The sequence below is a fragment of the Drosophila takahashii genome, chromosome 3R (genome assembly GCF_030179915.1).
Source record: "Drosophila takahashii strain IR98-3 E-12201 chromosome 3R, DtakHiC1v2, whole genome shotgun sequence".
Taxonomy (NCBI): domain Eukaryota; kingdom Metazoa; phylum Arthropoda; class Insecta; order Diptera; family Drosophilidae; genus Drosophila; species Drosophila takahashii.
Genome location: NC_091681.1, coordinates 22,915,076 through 22,936,546, shown reverse-complemented (window position 1 = coordinate 22,936,546; position 21,471 = coordinate 22,915,076). Strand labels below are relative to the sequence as shown.

Genomic DNA, 21,471 nt, shown 5'->3' with positions numbered 1-21,471 from the left:
ATTGGGCTGCGGTCATACTGAGTCTGCAATTTTCAAGAATTACACACGCGCGCTTGTTTTTCGGCTCGTGTTAAAAAACATAAAATTGTTAAGCAAAAAAGCAGCTGGAGTCCGCGAGCAAAAACCATTTTACGCTGTGTTAACTAGTAGAAAATATATTTACATCGTATACGTAACTCATTTGTCGGCGCTACTCTGGTGCGAGGGCGACAGCAATAGCAGGCCGAGTGCAGCAGTGCGATTGCAGCGAATCGAAGGGGAAAATCCAAAAGAAGTTATTGGTTGCAGCTCTCGAGTTAAAGCGGCCGAAAAACCAAAATAAACGATTAACTGCCGTATAGTCATGGCACCCTGGAAGGGCTAATGAAAACGGGAAGGGAGTTTTCGACCCGCAACAAGAACAACAACAACAACAGACAGTGGAAGAAGAAGACTGCGACGGCCACTCCTTTTGTGTCCGACTTCGAGATGTGTGCGTGTTCGTGTCCGCGTCCGCCTTTGTGTGTCGAGCAAAGCAATTGAAAACTGGTGATTTGCTGAATAAATTAAGGTAGCTAAATTAATAATTAGCGAAGCGAGTGGGGCCAATAAAAAGTGAAAATCTTCTGCGTTTTCGTAGAGCGAAAGAAACTACAGCTACAGTTAGAAGAGAGATAAGAAGAGCTCTCGCACACACCCGCACACACCGACACAAAAGCGCAGGCCGAACGAACGAGTGTGCGTGCGTGTGAATGTGTTTATGACTCACGGGCTGGTTCAGTGAGAGCGAGAAGGAGATAGAGATAAAGAGAGCGTGAGCGAGAGCGAGAGTGGTGGCTTGAGTAACAGTAACAATACTAAATTCAAACAACAACAAAACCGCTGAACGTTTAGAATTTTCCAAGTCGAGCGTAACTAAACGCATTAAAAAGAAAATCCCCACGAACAACAAAGGGAACGAGAGAGAGCAAGATGAGCTTCACCAAGTGGTTCAAGAAGAAGGGCGGCGACGGGGGATCGATCTCCGAGATCGGTGCACCCACCAACTTCCAGCGGCACTTCCATGTCTCGCACAACCAGCAGACGGGCGACCTGGAAGGCCTTCCAGCGCCCTGGGTCCGCCTGATGAACCAGCAGATCACCCGCGACGAGCAGGACAAGAATCCCGATGCCGCCTACCATGCCGTCAAGTACTACAACTACTCGATCAAGAAGAAGGAGAACGAGGTCTTCAAGCCCTTCATCACCGAGGACGTCATCCACGAGGAGTCCAAGGAGATCGACAACTATGTCAACTACAAGAACAAGCACAAGTCGCAGGATCCCGAGAAGTCCGATGACGATGGCAACTCGACGGCCACGGAAACGGAGAGCAGCAGCGGCTGCGGCTCCTCGGCGGGCAACAGCAACAGCAGCAGCATCAACGACAGCAGCCAGCAGTCGGCGGTTCGGCTGGACGCTTTGGAGGAGGTGTTCAAGGAGCTCAAGTCCAATCTGGAGCATCGGGAGACGCTGAAGGCGGCACCACAGGAGCCACCACCGGTGCCGCCCAAGAAATCACCACACACCATGCCGCCCAAGCCGCAAATCAAGCCGAAGCCTCGCGTAACCCAGAAGTTCTCACGCACCTCGGACCTTCGCACGGAGGAGGACTCCGAGAATCAGCACAAGATCAACACGGACACTATTATTATAAAGCCAGCCGGTGGTGGAGCCCAGGAGGCCGATGACAACCCAGACGAGACCATACTGCGTCGCTCCAAGGAGAAGCGGGCCCAGAAGACCGATGCCGAGATCTACGACGAGCTGCGGGCCATTTGCAATCCCGAGGATCCGAGGGAGCGCTACAAGACCACCCAAGAGGTGGGCAAGGGAGCCTCCGGCATTGTCTTCATCGCCGGCGATTTGCAGAACGAATCGCAGGTGGCCGTCAAGACGATCGACATGAAGAACCAGTCCTCCAAGGATCTCATACTCACCGAAATCCGGGTGCTCAAAGACTTCAACCACAAGAACCTGGTCAACTTTCTGGATGCCTACCTGCTGGAGCCCGAGGACCAGCTGTGGGTGGTCATGGAGTACATGGACGGCGGCCCGCTGACCGATGTCGTTACCGAGACTGTGATGAAGGAGCGCCAGATTGCCTGCGTTTGCCGCGAGACGCTCTATGCCATCAGTTTCCTGCACGCCAAGGGCATCATTCATCGGGACATCAAGTCGGACAATGTGCTGCTGGGCATGGATGGCTGTGTCAAGGTGACGGACTTTGGCTTCTGCGCCAACATTGAGGGCGATGAGAAGCGCCAGACAATGGTGGGCACCCCGTACTGGATGGCGCCCGAGGTCGTTACGCGCAAGAAGTACGGCAAGAAGGTGGACATCTGGTCCATCGGCATCATGGCCATCGAAATGATCGAGGGCCAACCGCCCTATCTGTACGAGACTCCGCTCCGCGCCCTCTACCTGATCGCCGCCAATGGGCGGCCGGATATCAAGAGCTGGGACAAGCTCAGTCCCAATCTGCAGGACTTCCTCGACCGCTGCCTCCAGGTGGAGGTCGACCGGAGGGCCACCGCCGACGAGCTACTTAGCCATCCGTTCCTCAACGACTGCAGCGAGGTCAAGGCCCTGGTGCCCAACATCAAGGCCGCCAAGAAGGTGCTCCGACGCAACGTATAGTTGATGTGCAATCACCGGACGGCCAGGCTGCTCTACGCGTGATCGGGATCGGAATCGGGTTCGGGATCTGCCCCGTGTGTATAATGAGTTTTCAATGTAAATTTGTTTTGTGTGAACGTGGTCGTGGACGAAACCGGAACTGGAAATGGAACTGGAACAGAATGCTGATCGTAGTCTTTGTAGTGTGTACAACCGTAGAAATAGCAAGAGCGCAGGACTAGGACCCGGCCACTCCCCTTCGACAAACAGGTAAGTCCCGCTTTTGAATACCCGATCCGATCCCAGGTAGCTCAGCCGAGCTCATTATTCAAGCGAAGCGATATATCCATTTCAACGGAAACCTTTTCGCAATCGCACATGTGGAAACAGAGGCTGTCGGTCGGTTTATTGGCCGATGGGTTAGTTTCACCGGCGTTGTCTGAATTTTGTCAAAGACCTAGACCCAAAACGGCGATAGTTCACTATCTTGACTCTCTTAATCAGTAACTGGCTTCGGTTCGAACAACAGATTAAATTCGATCAAGGTTACGAAGTGCACGAGGTTTTTGTCTCTTGATTGGTTTCTTTGCTTTTATGCCTAGGAAAGGGAATATTTAACTCGGCCAATTGAAACGCCCCAGTGATCAGATATGCTAGCGAGATGATGAAAACATAATGAAATTAGTGTCAAACTACTCAAAACAGAGTTAGAAAGTCATTTGGCAAAACATTCTTTTTTCTCTTTTTGTATTTTTTATGACTCAACATTTAAATCAAGTTTTAAATAGCATTTGATCTTTAAAAACATCATTTTTTATAATGATTCAAATGTTATTATGATGATAAATTTGTTTATTTACGCGATGTTATTCATTTAAATTTTAAAAAATACATATAATATGCACTTAAACTTTATTTTAATATACATATTCCGTTTTAAAATTTTCCGAAATCAGGAAATCATCCCAGCTCAATGTTCTGTTGAATGTCATATCCAAAGTATTTTTCTAAGGGATATTCCCAAAAATAAATTAGGGTTTCTCCTATTTGAAATTACTCTTCCCCAGAGCATATGCCGTTATTCAGTTGCACTCGTTTTTTCTCTCTTTCGGTTGGCACACCTATTACGTATATTACGTGCAGAGTTTTTGCACAAGACATCCCCATTGAAAACTGACAATGGACGAAAAAAGAAAGAAGCCGCTACGGCAGCAACAGCAAACAACAACTAAGTACGCAATTTAACACGCTTGTTCGCATTTCCTGTTTGGAATATCGCTTTGTCTGGCCAAAATATATTCATACATCATAATAAAGAAACTTTAATTCATACAAACACACAGACAGCGAAGCACCTACGCTAGGCGGAGTGCATTTGTATTGGCCTTATCAGTCGAGTACAACACAGTGTATAAGTGCTATTGTAATTCCCCCAGGCAGTCCATAAATCGGAGCGGAATTTATCAAATTCTTAGAACAATTTTCGTCCATTTTCGATGTGATAAGCAAAGCTAAAAAAAAAATATAAACTTGGATCGTGAAAGTTCTGTGGAGGAGGGAGAGAGTGAGAGAGCGAAAGTGGAGTCAACTCAAAGTGTGTGTAGCACAAAGAATGAGAGTGTGTATAATTGATTCTGATGGCGGTTCTCCTGCTCCCGCTCACCCCCTATCTCATTCGCTCTCTTGAGGTTCTTCTTCTGCATCTTCGGTCGCCCTCCCACTTACTCAACTTAATTGCTTCTGCTGCTGGAGCAAGCGAGAGGGGGGATGGCGACGTCGCGACTTGGCTGCGCTATTTTTACTCTCTCCCACTCCCACTTTTGCCTGGTCTCTTCCCCTCCATTGTGATGCACTGTCTCTGCATTTTCCAGTGGCGGATCAAGCACGGAATTTCAAGGGGTAGGTTCTGTAGGGAAGCAGTTGGCATAATTTAAAGATTTGGTCGTACAATTATTTTTATTAGGAAAACTTAAGGAGGATATCCTCTGTTAACCCCTCCTGTGGCCGCCCCTGACTTCTTCCCCAACTTCTACCGGATCTCTAGGCTCTTTATTTGTTTATATTACTGGCGCATACTTTTGCTTTCCGTTTTGCGGGAGAGGGAGTGAGAGAGTGCGATGGATTTGCTTACTTGCGGATATTGAAATCTTGAATGCTGGAAATACTGGAAAGAGGGGGAAAGAGCTGTGCACAGGAATTTCGCAAAAACTGAAACATTTTCTTCGTTTTCCATTCTGGCTTCTGGGCGTGGAACCTCGATGCTGGGGCCAAAGTACAACTCGATACACAGAAGAAAACGTATTAAATTTTGTTTTAATAGTGCTAAATTAACATGAATTCCATATTTTGTTGCGTGAGATAACACACAAATTCAAATGATAGAGTATTCAAAAATCATCTTACATGATATTTTATAATTTACCAGCTTAACAAGTAACAAATCCGATATCTACTTCAAATTGATGTTCATAAACTCTAACTATATCATCAAGATTTCTGTCTGTGTAGCCATGTGTGCGTTAGTGAGTGAAAGGGCCTCGTGAATCCCCAGAGTCATTTGAAAATGGTCTAGCGAGCGACGCCCCAAGACCCAGAAATAATGACTAAACCACTCACATATAGTTCGATTTGGAATGGCGCCGCCGAATGATAATTTCACCTTGCTCGAAAGGTTTTTCGGCCGAATGTCTGCGTGTGTGAGTGTTTCGTTTATTGAACCACACAAGTTGTTGTTTGGTAGCTATGCGGAATTTTAGATGATTCATTCATTACTTTGCGCCAGCGACTTATTTTTCCCATCCAGCGTTGAGGGGGGTGTTTGTAAACGACCTCCCCTCACCCCACTTCTCACCCCGGTCGGATCACGCCGACCAACAATGCACGGTTGTGTATTAAACTTGTATCTGAATCCACTGGCTTTAGTAACATTTGCGAACGAATGTTTTGTCAGTCAGAGTTTCCAATGCCTGCGACATACTCATCCACTCACACACACTCACACTCACGTACTCGCTGCAAGTACACTCGCAATAAAAATATATATTTTTGCGGTGAGACTCAGTGGATTGTAATGTAATGTGTACATGCATTGGTACACGATCCACGAGTGAACTTCTTTGCATCTGGAACGCGCTCTCATTTGCCTGCCAGCCAACTATCAGCTACACAGAGAGAAAACTTGTAATTTTTGATGACTCATTTGATGATTTTACATGTTCACTTGGTTGAGATACAAGCATTTCATTTAATTATTATTATTAGCATAAAAATTAATTGGGCAAAATGATATAACATTATTTAATTTTTATAAACCCCATATATTTTAATAGAACAAATCATATTCTTAAAATAATTTCTTTAAATAATAGAAATATATTTTTCTGAGTGACTGTTCTTCTCGTTTCTGATTTCGTCAAAGGAAAATTGTGGGGAAAACTGGAAGTGCTCGGCAGGCCGCATTTCATTGAAATCGAAGCGTGACTTTGCAACGGGTGCCGCTTCACATGCTGATAAATATAAACAATTATTGTGTTGATAATTGACGTGCTCCGCTCTCCCATGGCATAACAATAGTTCTTTTCAACAACAGAGAGATCATGTGCGGGGGAGGCGGACGAACAAAACGGGCGAACGACGCCAAAAGATTATGCAGATACCCCCTGAAATAACCCATCGAATGGGGCGCCATAAAAGTGGCACTGATAATGCATTAATAATAATAATATGCAGTCCACCTGACCTCCACCTCAACGCCCCCAGCACAAGGGCCTACCACCCACCACCTGTCGTGAGTGTAACGATCTATTTTTAACGACTTCTTTGGCCAGCTAATCAGCTGATTGTATCAAATGCGCTGATAAGGGGCCCGCCGATAACGGAACAGTTGTTTGATTAGTTCACTTTGCCTTGCTCTTTCCGAACAAATTGTGTTTTCGAACTAACACTCGACTTCAAGGTATTAGGACCAATTGACCAAAATTCCCCTTAAAGTTTTCTAGTAAATTGAGCTTCGCTATGCTGAATAATCTCTAAAGTTATGAATCAAACCAGCAAAAAAAAGTATTTTTAAAACAATAAAAAGTTGTATTCTTATGAAACATATATTTTTTTACATACGTCATTGGGTAATTATAGATAAATATATCTGAGGCTTTCGGCACTCATAATACATGGATGATTTAAGCTTTAATTTTTACCAAACATCAGTTTTGATTTAGGAATTTATTGTACTCTGTATTCATTGCATTTAACTATTTCCGTGCTCATTATAGTACATTCTTTTGCCCATAAACGTATTCCAGGGTGATGGCAATTATTAGAGGTCGATGTGTTAATTATTCGCTACGCTCTTCTCGTCTTGCCCCTTTTCTCGGCTGCAGTTCAGCAGTCCGACCTGGAAACTTACAAACAATAAATAACCATCGTTTTTTATCTATTTTTTGCAGCACGAGACAGCGAGGGCAGAGAGATGAGCAGACGCCGGAAAACTCGAAGGAAACCGTCGCAAAACCGTGGATCCATATCGCATCGCTCAGAGGCAGAGGGGCGGGGGTTATCGCTTAGATTAGATTGTCCTATGGCAAATTAGCTTACTTCGTACATGGCATATGTATATGTGAGGACGCACACAAACACGCACATATGATATAGATACTGTATTATTAACTGTAGTGACATAAGTTTGATTACTCTTTATATACCCGTATATATACATAATTGTGATTTAAGCGATTTTATCAAATCTGCATTATGCGATTCATTATAAAATTCGTCGTAGTCAGTAAGTGCAAACAAACCCTAAACAGAGAACATGCAATACTTGTTGTAAATTACCAAAAAACAAAAAAAAATCAAAACAAAAATGAGGGCGATAATTATAGCAAGTCGAAATGAGTGTAACAAGTGCCATTAGGACTAGAGAGCTAGCAGCAGCAAGCGACACACCAGCAACAGCAAAATTATCTCCACAATTTATGCATTTCCCATAGAATACAGATATCAATGCAACAGAAAACTAATTAGACAGCTAGCCGGACCTTGTATATTAGCTGATATTTGATAATCGCAGTGTTGACGGGATTGAGGGAAAAATGTTTGATATTCCATTTTAATTAGTACAAACTTAAGACTAACCAAAACGCCACAAAAGAACAGATTTAAATAGACATCCTTGTTCCTTCCCCGAGATATTTGCCATACGCACCAAGAAAATTGAACCCTATCAAAATAGAGATGTTATTTAACGCGGTAATGTGTGTGTCAAAGCTAAAGTGAGGTACTGAAACTAAGAAATATCCCTAAAGGGAGTATATGCATATAGAAGTGGTATTCGTACACTAAACCTAGTCCCAACGGGAATTAAAAGCAATGTCAATTGCTGAATAGTATATCTTGGAGAGAGAGTAATCAACACCCTATACAAAATAGGTTTTTCTTTTTCCCACTTCTTTTTTAGTTAAATATTCAATGCTATTTCCCACCACAAGATTTATTCAAAAAGTATAGGAAGTTACACACTACAGATATTTTACCGAAACACAACGAAGGCGGAACAAAAAGGGTACATTCGAGGTTCTTCTGCCAGCCGGTGTTAGCTTTCTTTAACTGTTAATATATACACATACCGATAGGGACTATCTTTTACTTGCAATTCTGATATTAGTAGGCAATGGATTGCTGCTGCTGCAGATCGGTTCATAGTTAAATTTTATATACGAAACGAAAACCCAATATTTGGCCTACAATTATGCATTCATAATTTTTAAAGAGCTTAACTATTAATCGAAAATTTACTTGATTTTCCTAGTTTAGCTTAAATGAGTATTAGGCAAGGCAACGAACGGAGAGTATTTAGGGGCAGTAGAAATGGGGCTTAGATGGCCTTTTTGGAATCCGAGACATACCCGACATTACATATTCGCAAACGCATTTAAGACGAACGCAAATATTGCAATTAATAACGTAAATGTAAATGAAACACAAGTCTTCAAACCAAACAAAGAACAACAAAAGGTAGCATAATTTTTTATACGCAACTTTTATTGCAATTGTAAAGTGACGAATAGGAGAAAGAAGAAGCTGACATCAATTTTGATCGATTCGTAATTATATTAATATACACTAAAAGAATTGGCTCTATTTCAATTAAACTTAAACGTAGTTAAAATACAAAATGCATATTAATGCGCAAGGTCAAGACCCGACTTGCCAAAATAAACGTAAACAGTATGATAAATAATGCGAGGATCTAGATATTTAAAGGAGCGGAGAAACAATAACGATACATTAGCGCTTTATCGATCGCTTAAATTCAAAGAGCAAATCCCACAATAAGTTTTATGTTTTATGTGCGCACATTTAGTTTGCTTGGAACCTAAGTCGTATTCGTATATTCTACCATTATTTAGATTTATTTTGCAATTTAGTCCCCATCCACTTCGATCATTGAAGTTGGCCCCTCACAATTGTATGTATTTAGTTTACCTTGCACTGTAATTTTTATTTTGTGTTGTTAAATATATCGTTATTTACTTATTCTACCAAAGCACTTTGTTTAATATATATATTTATCCTGGGGTTGCAGTCAAAATAATAGCCTGTGTGGTTTAAGAGTCAAAAATGAAAAAACATGTCTACATGAGTTCCAAAAAACTTTGATAAGAACTTCCTCTTTATTTACACAGTTTGCTTAAAAATACAAAATAGAAACCAAAGCACATTTAATATTCAAAAGACTAAAGTACAAGAAAATGAATTCCCGAAGATTAAACTATAAAATCATTTAGATAGGATACATTGGTCTATTATTTTGACTGCTCCCAAGTTTGATCCCCTACAGCCAAACATCTTCGCGATATTTTCCCTGCGTCTTTAGTTCCTTCAGCTGCCGGGAGGCCTCCTCCTCAGTAAGATGCAGAGCTTTCTGCAGGCACAGACTCAACGCATTGGCAATGGATTGGGAAATCTTGCCCCCATCGGCACAGAGGTATAGCACGGTCTCTGGCTTCAGCAGGAACTCGACCAGATCCTCGGCATCATCCGCCAGCACTTGTGGCAAATAGTTGGGAGGTTTTCCTCGCGACTTGCACATGCGTATACGCTCCAACACTGAACCCCCCCAGCACGTCAACTTGTGCCACTTGAGGATGGCTTCTGGTGTCTTGGCACCAATGTAGAGCCAGGAACGTCCCTTTTTCTGCTGCGGCTGCTGTTTGATGAGCCTTTCCTTGTGGGCGAAGAATCCAAGAAAGGGCGCCAGCCCAGTGCCCACTGCAATAAGTATTTGATTGCTGCCCAGATCTTGTTCTGTGTAGCGGAATGAAGTGCTTAGTCGTGGATAGATAACCACTTTAGTAGGCTTCTCCGCAGTTATTTCCTCTATTTTCTTCTCAAACATGCTGGTTGTGATTCCAGGCTTTTCGCTGAGCAGGGAGTATATAATGCGTAGCTCCTGGGGACCAGCTTCCAAAGGACTGTTGGAAATGGAATACGGTCGGGGAAGCAGACGCGGCAAGTGCTCCACCAAAAAGGCCAGTGGAGGCCTACAGTTACCGCACAGCTCAAGAATATCCATGAAGAGGAGACCCTGCTCCAGGATGAGGGATTGGTAGTGCTCGGCCGCCTGTTTGGAGGATAGGCAGGCCAGGAAGCTTCGCTCCTTGACGTCGCTTGTGAATCCGGCCAGAGCGCTGAGGAGTTGCTTCTGCGGAACGAAGTTCAGCGACAGGCAGTCGGTGAGGATTTCCCGGGGAGTCGTCGTTGCCGGAATGTGGGCGGGTAGCTTGGCGTTTTTCTTGGCGCAATTGAGCGCCAACTTTAGGTGACAAGTGGTGTCGGCCTGGTCAGTAAGTTCTAGCCGCTGGAGCAGCCGGTCCACTAGTTCGTCTCTATTGTTTGGCAAGACTCCTATGGTGTCCCCGGGCTCGTAGTCGAAAAAAGACTCTAGGGTCAGCTCAACTACGCGCTTTGTTTCCGTTGCCTTATCTGCAGCCACGAGCACCTGGCTCCTCCTTATCTCTACTGCCCTTGGCTGGGAATCCAGACGGGCAAATGGGAACTTTAAAGCCTCGCCGCATCTCAGTTGGGCACATGATTCAGTGGATGTCTACAAAAACAAGCTTTTAAATGGGTTTTCCACGAAGGTGCCGTACCCACCTGCTCTCCACCCGTGAAGGACACCTCCAGATTGCCGACCAGCGGCTTGGCGGGGATATATTCACTCAAAATATACCCTCCAATTTCCATTTTATCCGTGATTCACAGTGACTCAGAGCGCCAAAACAGCAGTGCTCTGTGTCATCGATAGTCGATAGCCGGGTTGTCATCGGTAGTCACGGTTATCGTCAGCATGAGGAGCAATATTTGTTGCTGCACAACAAACCGAAATCTCCAGTAAACCCATTAGGATTAAATTTCCCCCAAGATGGCAGGCAACGCCAACAGTGACGACGAGTTCCAGGACGCGATCGGCGAGGAGATCACCGAGAAGGAGGCCACCAGCACGCGGCTGAGCGAGAAAGATGTGGACGAGATCGTGGAGAAGCAGAGCCAGCTGGCTTTGGATGACGAAGCGGAGGAGGGTGCGGCTGGCGGGCATTCCATAGCGACGCCAGCGCCCGTGGACTCGGAGCTGACCATCGAGGAGCTGCGCGAACGGGAGAAGGATCTCAGCGCCGAGCAGCTGGCGGCGAACAAGGAGAAGGCCGACAAACTAAAGCTGGAGGGCAACGAGTTGTTCAAGAACGACGATGCTGAAGGCGCCGCCAAGACTTACACAGAGGCACTGGACATCTGCCCCTCGGACAGCTCTAAAGAGCGAGCGGTGCTCTACGGAAACAGGGCTGCGGCCAAGATAAAGCTGGATGCCAACAAGGCGGCCATCGACGACTGCACAAAGGCCATCGAACTGTGGCCAGAGTACGTGAGGGTGCTCCTAAGGTGGGTCTGAATCTGTAACAGAGGTAGCAATATCTAAATATGTCATATTTCAGACGCGCCAAGCTTTACGAGCAGGACGACAAACCCGACGAGGCTCTGGAGGATTACAAGAAGGTGGCTGAGATTGATCCGGGACAGCAGGAGGCTCGCGAGGCACAGATCCGCCTGCCGCCCATCATCAACGAGCGCAACGAGAAGCTCAAGACCGAGATGATGTCCAGCCTAAAGGATCTGGGCAACATGATACTCAAACCCTTCGGCCTGTCCACGCAGAATTTCCAAATGCAACAGGATCCCAACACGGGCTCGTATTCCATAAACTTTAACCAAAAACCAAGCTAGTTGAAAGATTTGCAGACGAAGAAATAAAGCTGTTTACGAGGATAATGTAAAAATAACAGTTTAGCCCTAGCAAGTCGTGACCAAGTCACTGTTTTCGTAAACTTTACACCACCATCAATAGAAAATATAAGCATTTTAATCACAATCAGGATACTAAAATGTTATAACAAAAGCTGCTTAAATGTTATTATGATACGCATGATGTGATATGCAAGTAATCTATTAGGTTCCTTCCGCATTTGACTGTATTATTTAATAAAAATGTTCTGGATAATTAAAACCCGTTTTTAAGTTGCAATTCAATAATAAGTCGTGATTGAGTCGCAGTTCCCATGCTGTCACAGCAATATCAACATTTCGCATCTCTGACATTCCGATAACGATAACCATTTACTTGGGCCGAAGCAACAGCTGACTGTGACACTTGTGTTCACCGTGAAGAAGAAGAGCAATTTGTTGGAAAAATCGCAATTCGCAAATTACAAAATTATATTCGTGCATCGCAGGCATTCTGGTTTACCCGATTTGTGGGCCAACCAATTGGCGTGACCGTGGGCAGTGGTGCATGCGAAGATCGGAGGGAGCAGCGCCCCCGCAACCCCTCTGCAGCCTGATATGAGAGCAGCCAGGCGGATCGTGGCCAGTTGATTCCAGCCCAGTAGCAGCCAGCATGTTCCGGAGTCGCAGCTGGTTCGGCGGACCCTGGGGCGGGCGGCCCAAGAACCGCCTGTCGCTGGAGCACCTCAAGTACCTGTACAGCATCCTGGAGAAAAACACCACGGTGTCGGAGAACAATAGAGGCCTTCTGGTGGAGTCTTTGCGCTGCATAGCCGAGATCCTAATTTGGGGCGACCAGCATGACTCCCTGGTGTTTGAGTGAGTTGTGGGATTACCAGTTTAGTGGCAAGCACATAACCCAAACCTTGTCTCTTTCAGCTTCTTTCTGGAGAAGAACATGCTTTCGTATTTCCTGCAAATTATGCGACAGAAGAGCGGAGGCTCCAGCTTCGTGTGCGTCCAGCTGCTGCAGACACTCAACATCCTCTTTGAGAACATACGCAACGAGACGTCCCTGTGTTAGTAGCTTTTCCATCACTATAATATATCCAATGTATATTAATACCCTTATACAGATTATCTGCTAAGCAATAACCATGTCAACTCCATCATGGTGCACAAGTTCGACTTCTCCGACGAGGATGTGATGGGCTACTACATCCTCTTCTTGAAGACGCTCAGTCTGAAGCTAAACACCCACACGATACACTTCTTTTACAACGAGGTATGCTTTATTCTAAATATCCAAGCATTTTAATTTAATGACAACTTTCCCTTGCAGCACACAAATGATTTTCCCTTGTACACGGAGGCTATTAAGTTCTTCAATCATCCCGAGTCCATGGTGCGGATTGCTGTGCGCACCATTTCCTTGAATGTCTACAAGGTCCAGAACTCTAGCATGCTGCGTTTTATTCGAGACAAGTATGGCAGCATCTTTACTCTTTTAGAAATAAATAATAACCATTTTTATCTCAGAACGGCTGCTCCGTACTTCAGTAACCTGGTCTGGTTCATTGGCAAGCATATTCTGGAATTGGATACCTGTGTGCGAACAGATATAGAGTAAGATAGTCTCCTGACATAATTTTTCCCTTTTAATTACTTACTCCCTTTTCTCCCCACAGCCACCAGTCAAATCAAAAGCTTTCCAATCTGGTGGCTGAGCACCTGGATCACTTGCACTATTTGAGCGACATTCTTCTGCTGGACATCAAGGATCTTAATGCGGTGCTCACTGAGCACTTGCTGCATAAGCTTTTTGTGCCCCTGTACATATTCTCACTGACACCAGCCCCGCCTCCGCCTTCTCTAGCGGTGGTTACCCAGAATCTAGCTGCCGTGCTGAACCGCAACGTGGACATCGACATTCAGGAGATGCACAATCCGCGCGTGAGCTCTATAGTGGCCCTTTTCCTGCTCTCATTGGTCTTCCTGGTGGTCTCGCATGCCCCGCTTGTGCACGCCTTGGCATGGGTTATCCTGAACGGCGACCACAGCGTCTTTAAAGAGGGCGCAGCGGAGATTCTTAACTCATACGTGGAGCACCGAGAAGTGGTGGTTCCTGGATTCGGAGAGCCCAACGAGAGCTTGGAACAAGCCCTAGATACCGTAACAGGCCAGTCCAGTGCATCCAGCTATGCGCTCAGCGAGGACAGCGGCGTGGAGTCATCCTCTCCAGCCGCCACGGAACTGGACTCGCAGGCCGATGCAGTGGAAGCGGAGCAACAAAAGCTGCGCAACATAACCGACGAGGAAAAGCAGTTGCTGCAAAAGTCCTCATCCTCAGCGAAGACCGACTTTACGGAAATGGCCAAGCCGTTTTTGGACACTGTCCTGCATGCGTTGGACTGCACCGAGAACGATTACTTGGCCCTGCTGTCCCTGTGCCTCATATACGCCATGTCGCACAATCGTGGTAAGTTTTCTCTTGATCGTCTTCTACTTTACCCCTGTCACTCTGTTTTTGGTCTAATGCTGTGTAACTTTCCATTGGTCTGATCACCCCATTTGTGCTTCATTCTAATCGCTTTCTATGTGTGTAATGACCATGTCACCATGACCCACTCCAGATGGTATGTAACTCGACCACTTCACGTACTAATCAATCATTAGCTGGTAATATTAATGAGTAACTAAATATCCCTACAATCCCTTTTATACAGGCATCAAGAACGAGTGGTTCGATCAGGTACTGGCCAAGTCAACGCGTGGAGCTTTCAGCTATAAGACAGCCCTGATTGAACATCTGCTGAGCATCATCACACAGTCCAGTCAGCCATGTATGTATTAAAGGAATGCAAACGTTTTAAACTTTCTATTAACATTAACTTCCTTATAGCATCCCGCATTCGCTTGATTACCGTTGAGATTGCCTTGGAGCTACTGGTTACCTTTACCCGTCCCAACTCAGATGAATCGCGCTGCATCACCGCCGCCCAGCAGGATCTCCTCTTCAGTGCCCGCAATCAGTCGATGGTGGTCCTTCGCAACTTTTACAAGTCCGAGGATATCTTTTTGGATCTCTTTGAAGACGAATACAATGAGATGCGAAAGGCGCAACTGAACGTGGAGTTTCTGTGCATGGACTCCACCATCCTACTGCCTCCCACGGGAACGCCCCTCACGGGAATTAACTTTACGCGACGCCTGCCCTGCGGGGAGGTGGAAAAGGCCCGCCGAGCCATTCGTGTGTACTTCCTGCTGCGACGCACGTGCCAAAAGTTTCTGAACGAGAAGGAGTCACTGCTGCCGCTGACAAATGTCGTCAATCTGGTGCAGGTGGAGAACGTTCTCGATCTGAGTATGTATTAGCATTAGATCTACTATCTACTGCGGTGCAATTAACCATTCTTTCCGCAGACAACAGTGACCTGATTGCCTGCACCGTGGTGGCCAAGGACAGCAGCAAGCAAAGACGCTTCCTGGTCATCGACGCCTTGCAGTTGATCCTCGTGGAGCCAGATGCCAAACTGCTCGGTTGGGGAGTGGCCAAGTTTGTGGGCTTTCTGCAGGACGTGGAGGTGCAGGGTGACAAGGACGACTCGCGCTGTCTGCACATCACCGTGCACCGCGGTGGTGTTACGCACAACCGCACGCCGCTGCTCTCGGCCAAGTTCCTGTTCGACGATCACATTCGCTGCATGGCGGCCAAACAGCGGCTGACCAAGGGACGCAGCAAGGCGCGTCAGAAGAAGATGTACCAGATTGCCCAGCTCATCGAGATACCGGGGCAGATGGACTCTCCCGTGTTCGCAGTGGGCGGCACCATGGCAGCATCGAGTGGCGGTGGCGGAGGCAGTGGCAATAGCAGTGGCAGCAGCTCGCGCAGCAGTCACCATCGTCCCATGTTCTCAACGGCCAATCGAGTGCCTGGATTTGCGGCCGTGCTGAGGGGAAGCAATAGCGCCGGGGTCAGTCGTACACAGATGGCCCCCAATCGCTCCATCGAGGGGTAAGTCCACGTAGATGTGCCTTCATTATCCTTCTCATTTCCATCCTCATTTGTGCGTCTTCCTGCAGAATTAGGAATGAAAGCGCTGGCCGCTCCCGACGCCGCAGTCCCAGCTCAACTTCGGGCTCGAATCTGAGGGCAGATCACTCGGATCGGGAGCGATCGCCCAGCGTTAGCATGGGCAGTCACAGCTCCTCGCAGTCGCGGGAGAACTCCCAGCCCAGAAGTACCGGCAACCGATCGCGGGAGAACAGTCCTCGGATGCCCAGGCCGCGGTAACCATAGTTAACCACTTTTTAGTTAGGTTTATGTTTCTGGAATGGTTCTTATAATTGAGATTTGGGCGGGGTTTAAAGTGGTGTTAATTAAATTTTATTTCTTTATCTAAATTCGATTCTTTATATTTAAAAACTGAATGGGACTTTATTCAGTTTTCTGTATATTAACATAATTCTCACAATTTTCAAAATTCGGTGATTTCCATTTCTTAAATTCCTTTATTATGTATTTAACAAGTATTGTAAAATTGACGTAGTTTAGTTTTAAATTCAATTTGTATACCTATGTATGAAGAATATCCCTTAAGGGGCTTAGCCCAATATATTTTCATTATAACTTTCGTATTATTTTGATCAAATAAACACCGAATGGCATGTGTTTCTTCTCTGGGAAGCAATAATTATCATATACTGGCACGTGTTAGATTATTTCTTGTTCTGATTTGTTATAAAAATAACTCATTTTCAAGAGCATGCAAAGGTTCCCTTTATTCGTGATAAAAATAAATTGGTTTTGTTCTTTTTTCATTCTAGTTCAGAGGAGATTCCCCTTGAGGATTTCCAGCACTCGCGCAACAACAGCCCGCACTCGCGGGGCAACCAATCGCCCGCCTCCCGCTCGCACACGCCCATCCGGGTGCTCCACTACGATCAGCTATCCGGGCACAGCGGCTCGCCTCGTGAAGCCTCCCTTGGGGGAACGGGCACTAATGCCCTTTTAAGCCAGCTGAACGGCCTGGCCCGCGAAGTGCTGCCAGTGCAAAGCTCCGAGGAGACGTCTTTTATCGGGAGCGACGGAAACGAGTCCACTGGCGGCTCGGAAAGCAGGCGACGGGGAGCCATCGAGACGGTCTAAATTAGATTAGAAGTTCTAGTATTACACTGAGAAAAGCCTTATGCTTAGATTGTTGCTAACATTTTGTTATTCCAATTGACTAATATGGGGGTACATACTCTAATTGCTTTTCATTTTAAATAAAAGTTAACGTGACGAATTGAAGTTAAATAATGTGAAGTTTCCAACTAGTTTTATTGAATAACATAACATAAAGAAATAAGGGCTGTATAGAGAATTTCGGCTAATGCCAATTTAAATCTAATAAATCGGTGATTCCTCATTACTTCTTTCTTTTTCCCATCTGTGTTTCAGAAGTATTGCTTCTGACACGTTTAATGTACTTATTTAGATCCAAGTTTATCCGGGAGAAAAGCATTATTCGATTCATAAACTGTCTCTCCTGCCACTCAGGATCTTCTTCTCCATACTTTTCATCATCAGGATACTTAATGAGCCTGTCAAAATCACGACCTCCTTCCCGCAGGCTATACAGGTAACTTTTAAATTCTTTAAATGATATGTAGCGCATATTTGGACACATCCTGGTAACGACACGATGGTAATCACAACCATGATCTTGTATCCAAGCGCGAGGATCCAGCTTTATATCGTCAAATTCTATATTGTTTTCTATGCATTTCGGATCATTTTGAAAGGTTATTACTAAACTGCTGTAGAACAGACCATCTCGAACGAGTTGCGAAAGGTCGGGAGACTCAATAAGCTTGGTAAAAATCTCAGCAAAAGGACCTATTTTGTTGCGTCCCAGTGACTTAAACTTGCTTAGCATTGTGGGTGAGAGATAGCCATAACGAATGTTTTTCAAAACCTTTACAGTGCTGGACTGGCGTTCCGGCCAGTGATGAAAGAGCCACATCAAAGCGCTATATAAAAGCTGGAATATAAAATATTTTAAAAAATAAAGATATTGAAATCCTTTTAGAATGTGCATTACCTCAATTTCCGAATTGACTGCCAGATAACTTGATTTCAGCAAGCAGCATACTTGCACCTCACTCAGGCTCAAGAATTCACGGCTAGCTATAATGGACAAAGTAGCTCTGGAAATACGTCCCGACATCTTTTCGATAATTTCCACCAGTTCATGGGCCCGTCGTCCTTGGTAAAGAATGCTAAACGCTGAGAATTCATCAAACACATGCATATCCAGATTTTTCCAGCAAATCTCAAGAAGCTCGGGTATTTCCAGAAAATATGCGGTTCTCAAAATGTCGATGAAGTTATTATAATCCAGTGTGCCATATGTTGAGATCATCCATTGGTACGTGTCGCTGAATCCCTTTGGACTCATCTCCGGAGTGTCGAAAACAAGATTGTCCTCGCCTGCATCCAATTCTAAAATTAGTTTTGCCATGACTTTCGAGTAAATACATAGTATAACCGCATGACAAGGGAAGGAATGACCTTCAACAGTCACAATAATATCGGCCATTTCGTTCTTTTGAATAGTTTCCATTAAAACATCTACAGGCTTTATTCTGTGGCTCAGGACGACAATATCTTCGTCATCTGAAGGAGGATCAAATGCACTTTCTATACTTTCGGCATCTTTTGCAAACTGTACAAACAACTCTTCCAATTTGCATTGTCTTTAGAAAAACCAGGGAAAGTTATAATTAAAGATTAGTAAATATCAGCAGTTTGTAGCTTACTTGTAAGAGTCAGCTGGATTTGACCTGGTGGGCAAATAGGGGCGCGCTTTATACATTCTTTAAGTTTTTGGATGATAAATTAATAAATATATAGAGACGATGTTACTGTTGATTACGATATGAATTATGAGTGAGAAGTATAATGCTTAGATGCCTATGGTTTTGACAACAAAACTTTATTATTTTTTTATTAAAATAAAAAATTAACAGAATTTCGTACAAAAGTAACGGTTGTCACATAAATTTCAAATTTAAGCCCCCTATGTCTGCGTTGCCTGTGAATGGCAACCGAACCTGCCAATCAGCTGTTGCTTGTTTTGTTTCGTGACATAACCGCAATTTCCTAAAAGCCAGCTTAAATTCAGCAATTTTTTAATTAATTTAAACGTAAAACAATAGTTATTATTAAGCTGACATGTCCCACAAATACACGGAGCTGATTAAGCTCGGCACGCAGTATGCCCGCCGGATGAACTACCTATCGAATCGCATTTTCGGCGAAGTGGCGCGTACCACCAACGAGAAGTCCATGAAAGTCAGTATTTCACTTGTTAAAAATCAACTTAACTGCAAACTAATTTGATTCATCATCTACCAGGTGGTTCGCATGTTCTCGGAGGAGCCAATTCACAAGCGGGACTACGTGGTCAACTGGTATCCGCGGCACGTGGAGACGCATCTGCTGATGAAGAACCTGCGCGACTACGGATTGTTCCGCGACGAGCACCAGGACTTCAAGGAGGAGATGAAGCGTCTGCGCAAGCTGCGCGGCAAGGCGCCGCCCAAGAAGGGCGAGGGCAAGCGGGCCTCCAAGAAGTAGTTCCATAAATACATAAAAATCCATCTTTATTGAACGAATCCTAGTCTGTTTGGCTGCGGGTCAGCAACTTTGCACTGCCGGCGAAGACCACTTCGTCGTTCTGCCGGATGTCGTACTCCACAGTGGAGATTTTGCGCGACTGCAGCAGGCGCACGGTCACCAGGGTGTCCGTCTCAATGCGACAGGGTTTGAGGAACTTGAAATTCTGCTCGAGAACAACGGTGCCAGGTCCCGGCAACTGGGTTCCCATAATCCCAGCCACAACCGCATTGAGCAGGGCTCCATGCACTCTTCTCTCCTCCACTGGTGTTTCCAGGCTGTGTATGTAGTTGTGGTCGCCGGTGAACTGGGCGAACTGCTCCAAGTCGCTCTGTGAGAAGCGCTTAACCACTTGCACCTGCTGAAGTGCTCGGCTGCTCAGCTGTCGGCAGAATCGGAGCATTCTGCAGCTGGACAACCTCAATGCGTGTGGCGAAATCTTGCAGCAACAATTGGCAGAGCTTGACGATGCGCTGATCGTGAGCCTTCACCCGCCACTCCTGCACCGTCCTCAGCAGCGCAGGTCTCAGGAGTAAATCCTTGTCGACCTCTCCGGATTCCAGTAGTTGGTAGAAGAGCGCCAGGCTGTGGAGCACTATTTCCGGGTGATCTGTGCGCACAAAGAGGCCGGTGATGAGTTGTAGGTGCTGCCTGATGAATTTGCCAGCTGTTTTGTCTGAAAAGATTGGGTTCCCTGAAGTAGAAGTCCACAAATCGTAGCCTTTTTCCATACCCAAGCAAATGTTACACAATGCCGCAATGCCGTGTGGTTTCAGCGCCTGATCCTGGGATTCCAGCGATGCCAGGAACACATCCAGGGCGTCTGCCTCTAGCAGATGCGGCCAGTTGATCGGATCGTAGGCGAAGTTGGCCAAATTAGCAGTCACCTGCTCCTGGGCCTCTAAAAGTGGAAATCCTATCTGAGTTCAGGGTGCAAATAACATTAAATTAAAGCCTCACCGATGTTGGTCGTTGTGTAATACTCATCGACCAGGTGACCTATGTACTCCCTGCGATCTATACCCTGGGCAGGTGTCCTTCGTTTCAGTGTCCTGTGGCTGGAGAACATAAAAGTATTTCAGGATGCCGCGATTTCAAAAGACTCCCAAAGTGACATTCACAACGGGGTACCAATGTCAACTTAGACATTCTAATGTAAACGTGAATAATGGCGGTCAAAATAATAGAAAAATGTTTTTATTTCAAATTTAAAATGCTTTCAGCAAATAACACAGGAACACAAAATTAAACTTTGTGAAATTTCCACGAACCATTTCAAGTTTTCCATGATATTTGGGTGCTCCTGAGTAAAAGTCCCATACAAAATTATTTTCCATCACCTACAGGTTCCGCGGTATAGCTAAGAATACAAAAAACCGATGTTTGCCGACATTTTGAATTACGTGGCCTATATAATTGGACCAACCTTTATTATTTTCGGTAGGACCTACTCTCAATACATCAAGGCATTCCTAAAAAATAGTCCCCATTGTGAACCATTGCCCATGTCTTTGGAATTCGACGCCAAAGTTGAAAATCCCAAAATTGTAGAGATTTTTCTGATGGAAAAACAATTCTGAGGATTAAATCTTGAATGGAAGTAATTTTAACTATTCATTGTATCTATTGTTCATTGTATGCTTTAATTTCGGTTTAAAGCGTTTTCATGAGAACATTTTATTGGATTTCTTATACTAATAAAACCGTTTTTTTTATTTCATTATCTACTCCTAAATGTTGTCAAATTTTAAAAAAGTCAAGGCATCCTACAGAATGGGAGTAAACATTTACATTTCTCTGTGTATGTTCAGTGAACGTATTTTAGTTTCTTAGTTTTAGAGGTTGCCATGACTTATTCAAAATTTGACAACATTTAGGAGTAGATAATGAAATAA

General features: G+C 45.0%; 7 protein-coding genes across 9 annotated transcripts; 4 read left to right on the top strand and 3 right to left on the bottom strand.

The window, feature by feature from the left end:
- The first annotated feature begins 8 nt into the window (after nucleotides 1–8).
- Pak3 (p21 (RAC1) activated kinase 3) lies at nucleotides 9–9,181 on the top strand. 2 transcript variants are annotated; one of them, XM_017149036.3, is made up of 3 exons: nucleotides 9–550; nucleotides 620–2,907; nucleotides 7,083–9,181. In XM_017149036.3, the coding sequence occupies exon 2, from the start codon at nucleotides 952–954 to the stop codon at nucleotides 2,656–2,658; it is 1,707 nt and encodes a 568-aa protein (XP_017004525.2). In that variant the 5' UTR covers nucleotides 9–550; nucleotides 620–951; the 3' UTR covers nucleotides 2,659–2,907; nucleotides 7,083–9,181. The 2 variants fall into 2 exon arrangements, with proteins under 2 accessions (XP_017004525.2, XP_044249955.1); XM_044394020.2 differs by having other exon boundaries at nucleotides 9–2,907.
- Nucleotides 9,182–9,232: 51 nt separating this feature from the next.
- Nucleotides 9,233–10,946, bottom strand: LOC108062383 (methionine synthase reductase). Its single transcript, XM_017149037.3, has 2 exons — nucleotides 10,792–10,946; nucleotides 9,233–10,741 (listed from the first exon to the last, which is right to left on the bottom strand). Exons 1-2 carry the CDS (start codon nucleotides 10,879–10,881, stop codon nucleotides 9,470–9,472), a joined length of 1,362 nt encoding a protein of 453 aa, XP_017004526.2. The 5' UTR covers nucleotides 10,882–10,946; the 3' UTR covers nucleotides 9,233–9,469.
- Nucleotides 10,947–10,953: 7 nt separating this feature from the next.
- Ttc1 (Tetratricopeptide repeat domain 1) lies at nucleotides 10,954–12,196 on the top strand. Its single transcript, XM_017149039.2, has 2 exons — nucleotides 10,954–11,574; nucleotides 11,628–12,196. Exons 1-2 carry the CDS (start codon nucleotides 11,060–11,062, stop codon nucleotides 11,914–11,916), a joined length of 804 nt encoding a protein of 267 aa, XP_017004528.2. The 5' UTR covers nucleotides 10,954–11,059; the 3' UTR covers nucleotides 11,917–12,196.
- An 88-nt stretch (nucleotides 12,197–12,284) lies between these two features.
- On the top strand, nucleotides 12,285–17,253 carry ema (C-type lectin domain containing ema). Of its 2 annotated transcripts, XM_017149032.3 has the most exons (11): nucleotides 12,286–12,792; nucleotides 12,853–12,992; nucleotides 13,050–13,198; nucleotides 13,256–13,398; nucleotides 13,453–13,539; nucleotides 13,602–14,392; nucleotides 14,640–14,756; nucleotides 14,816–15,277; nucleotides 15,337–15,928; nucleotides 15,997–16,203; nucleotides 16,741–17,253. In XM_017149032.3, the coding sequence occupies exons 1-11, from the start codon at nucleotides 12,587–12,589 to the stop codon at nucleotides 17,060–17,062; spliced, it is 3,216 nt and encodes a 1,071-aa protein (XP_017004521.2). In that variant the 5' UTR covers nucleotides 12,286–12,586; the 3' UTR covers nucleotides 17,063–17,253. The 2 variants fall into 2 exon arrangements, with proteins under 2 accessions (XP_017004524.2, XP_017004521.2); XM_017149035.3 differs by lacking the exon at nucleotides 15,997–16,203 and having other exon boundaries at nucleotides 12,285–12,792.
- On the bottom strand, nucleotides 17,218–18,876 carry LOC108062384 (kelch repeat and BTB domain-containing protein 12). The gene is made up of 3 exons (XM_070216700.1): nucleotides 18,718–18,876; nucleotides 18,000–18,654; nucleotides 17,218–17,939 (listed from the first exon to the last, which is right to left on the bottom strand). Exons 1-3 carry the CDS (start codon nucleotides 18,771–18,773, stop codon nucleotides 17,325–17,327), a joined length of 1,326 nt encoding a protein of 441 aa, XP_070072801.1. The 5' UTR covers nucleotides 18,774–18,876; the 3' UTR covers nucleotides 17,218–17,324.
- A 142-nt stretch (nucleotides 18,877–19,018) lies between these two features.
- mRpS33 (mitochondrial ribosomal protein S33) lies at nucleotides 19,019–19,571 on the top strand. The gene is made up of 2 exons (XM_017148967.3): nucleotides 19,019–19,252; nucleotides 19,316–19,571. The coding sequence occupies exons 1-2, from the start codon at nucleotides 19,133–19,135 to the stop codon at nucleotides 19,535–19,537; spliced, it is 342 nt and encodes a 113-aa protein (XP_017004456.1). The 5' UTR covers nucleotides 19,019–19,132; the 3' UTR covers nucleotides 19,538–19,571.
- On the bottom strand, nucleotides 19,547–20,711 carry LOC108062352 (uncharacterized). The gene is made up of 4 exons (XM_070216701.1): nucleotides 20,537–20,711; nucleotides 20,310–20,477; nucleotides 20,044–20,252; nucleotides 19,547–19,958 (listed from the first exon to the last, which is right to left on the bottom strand). Exons 1-4 carry the CDS (start codon nucleotides 20,643–20,645, stop codon nucleotides 19,578–19,580), a joined length of 867 nt encoding a protein of 288 aa, XP_070072802.1. The 5' UTR covers nucleotides 20,646–20,711; the 3' UTR covers nucleotides 19,547–19,577.
- Between the last annotated feature and the right edge of the window lie 760 nt (nucleotides 20,712–21,471).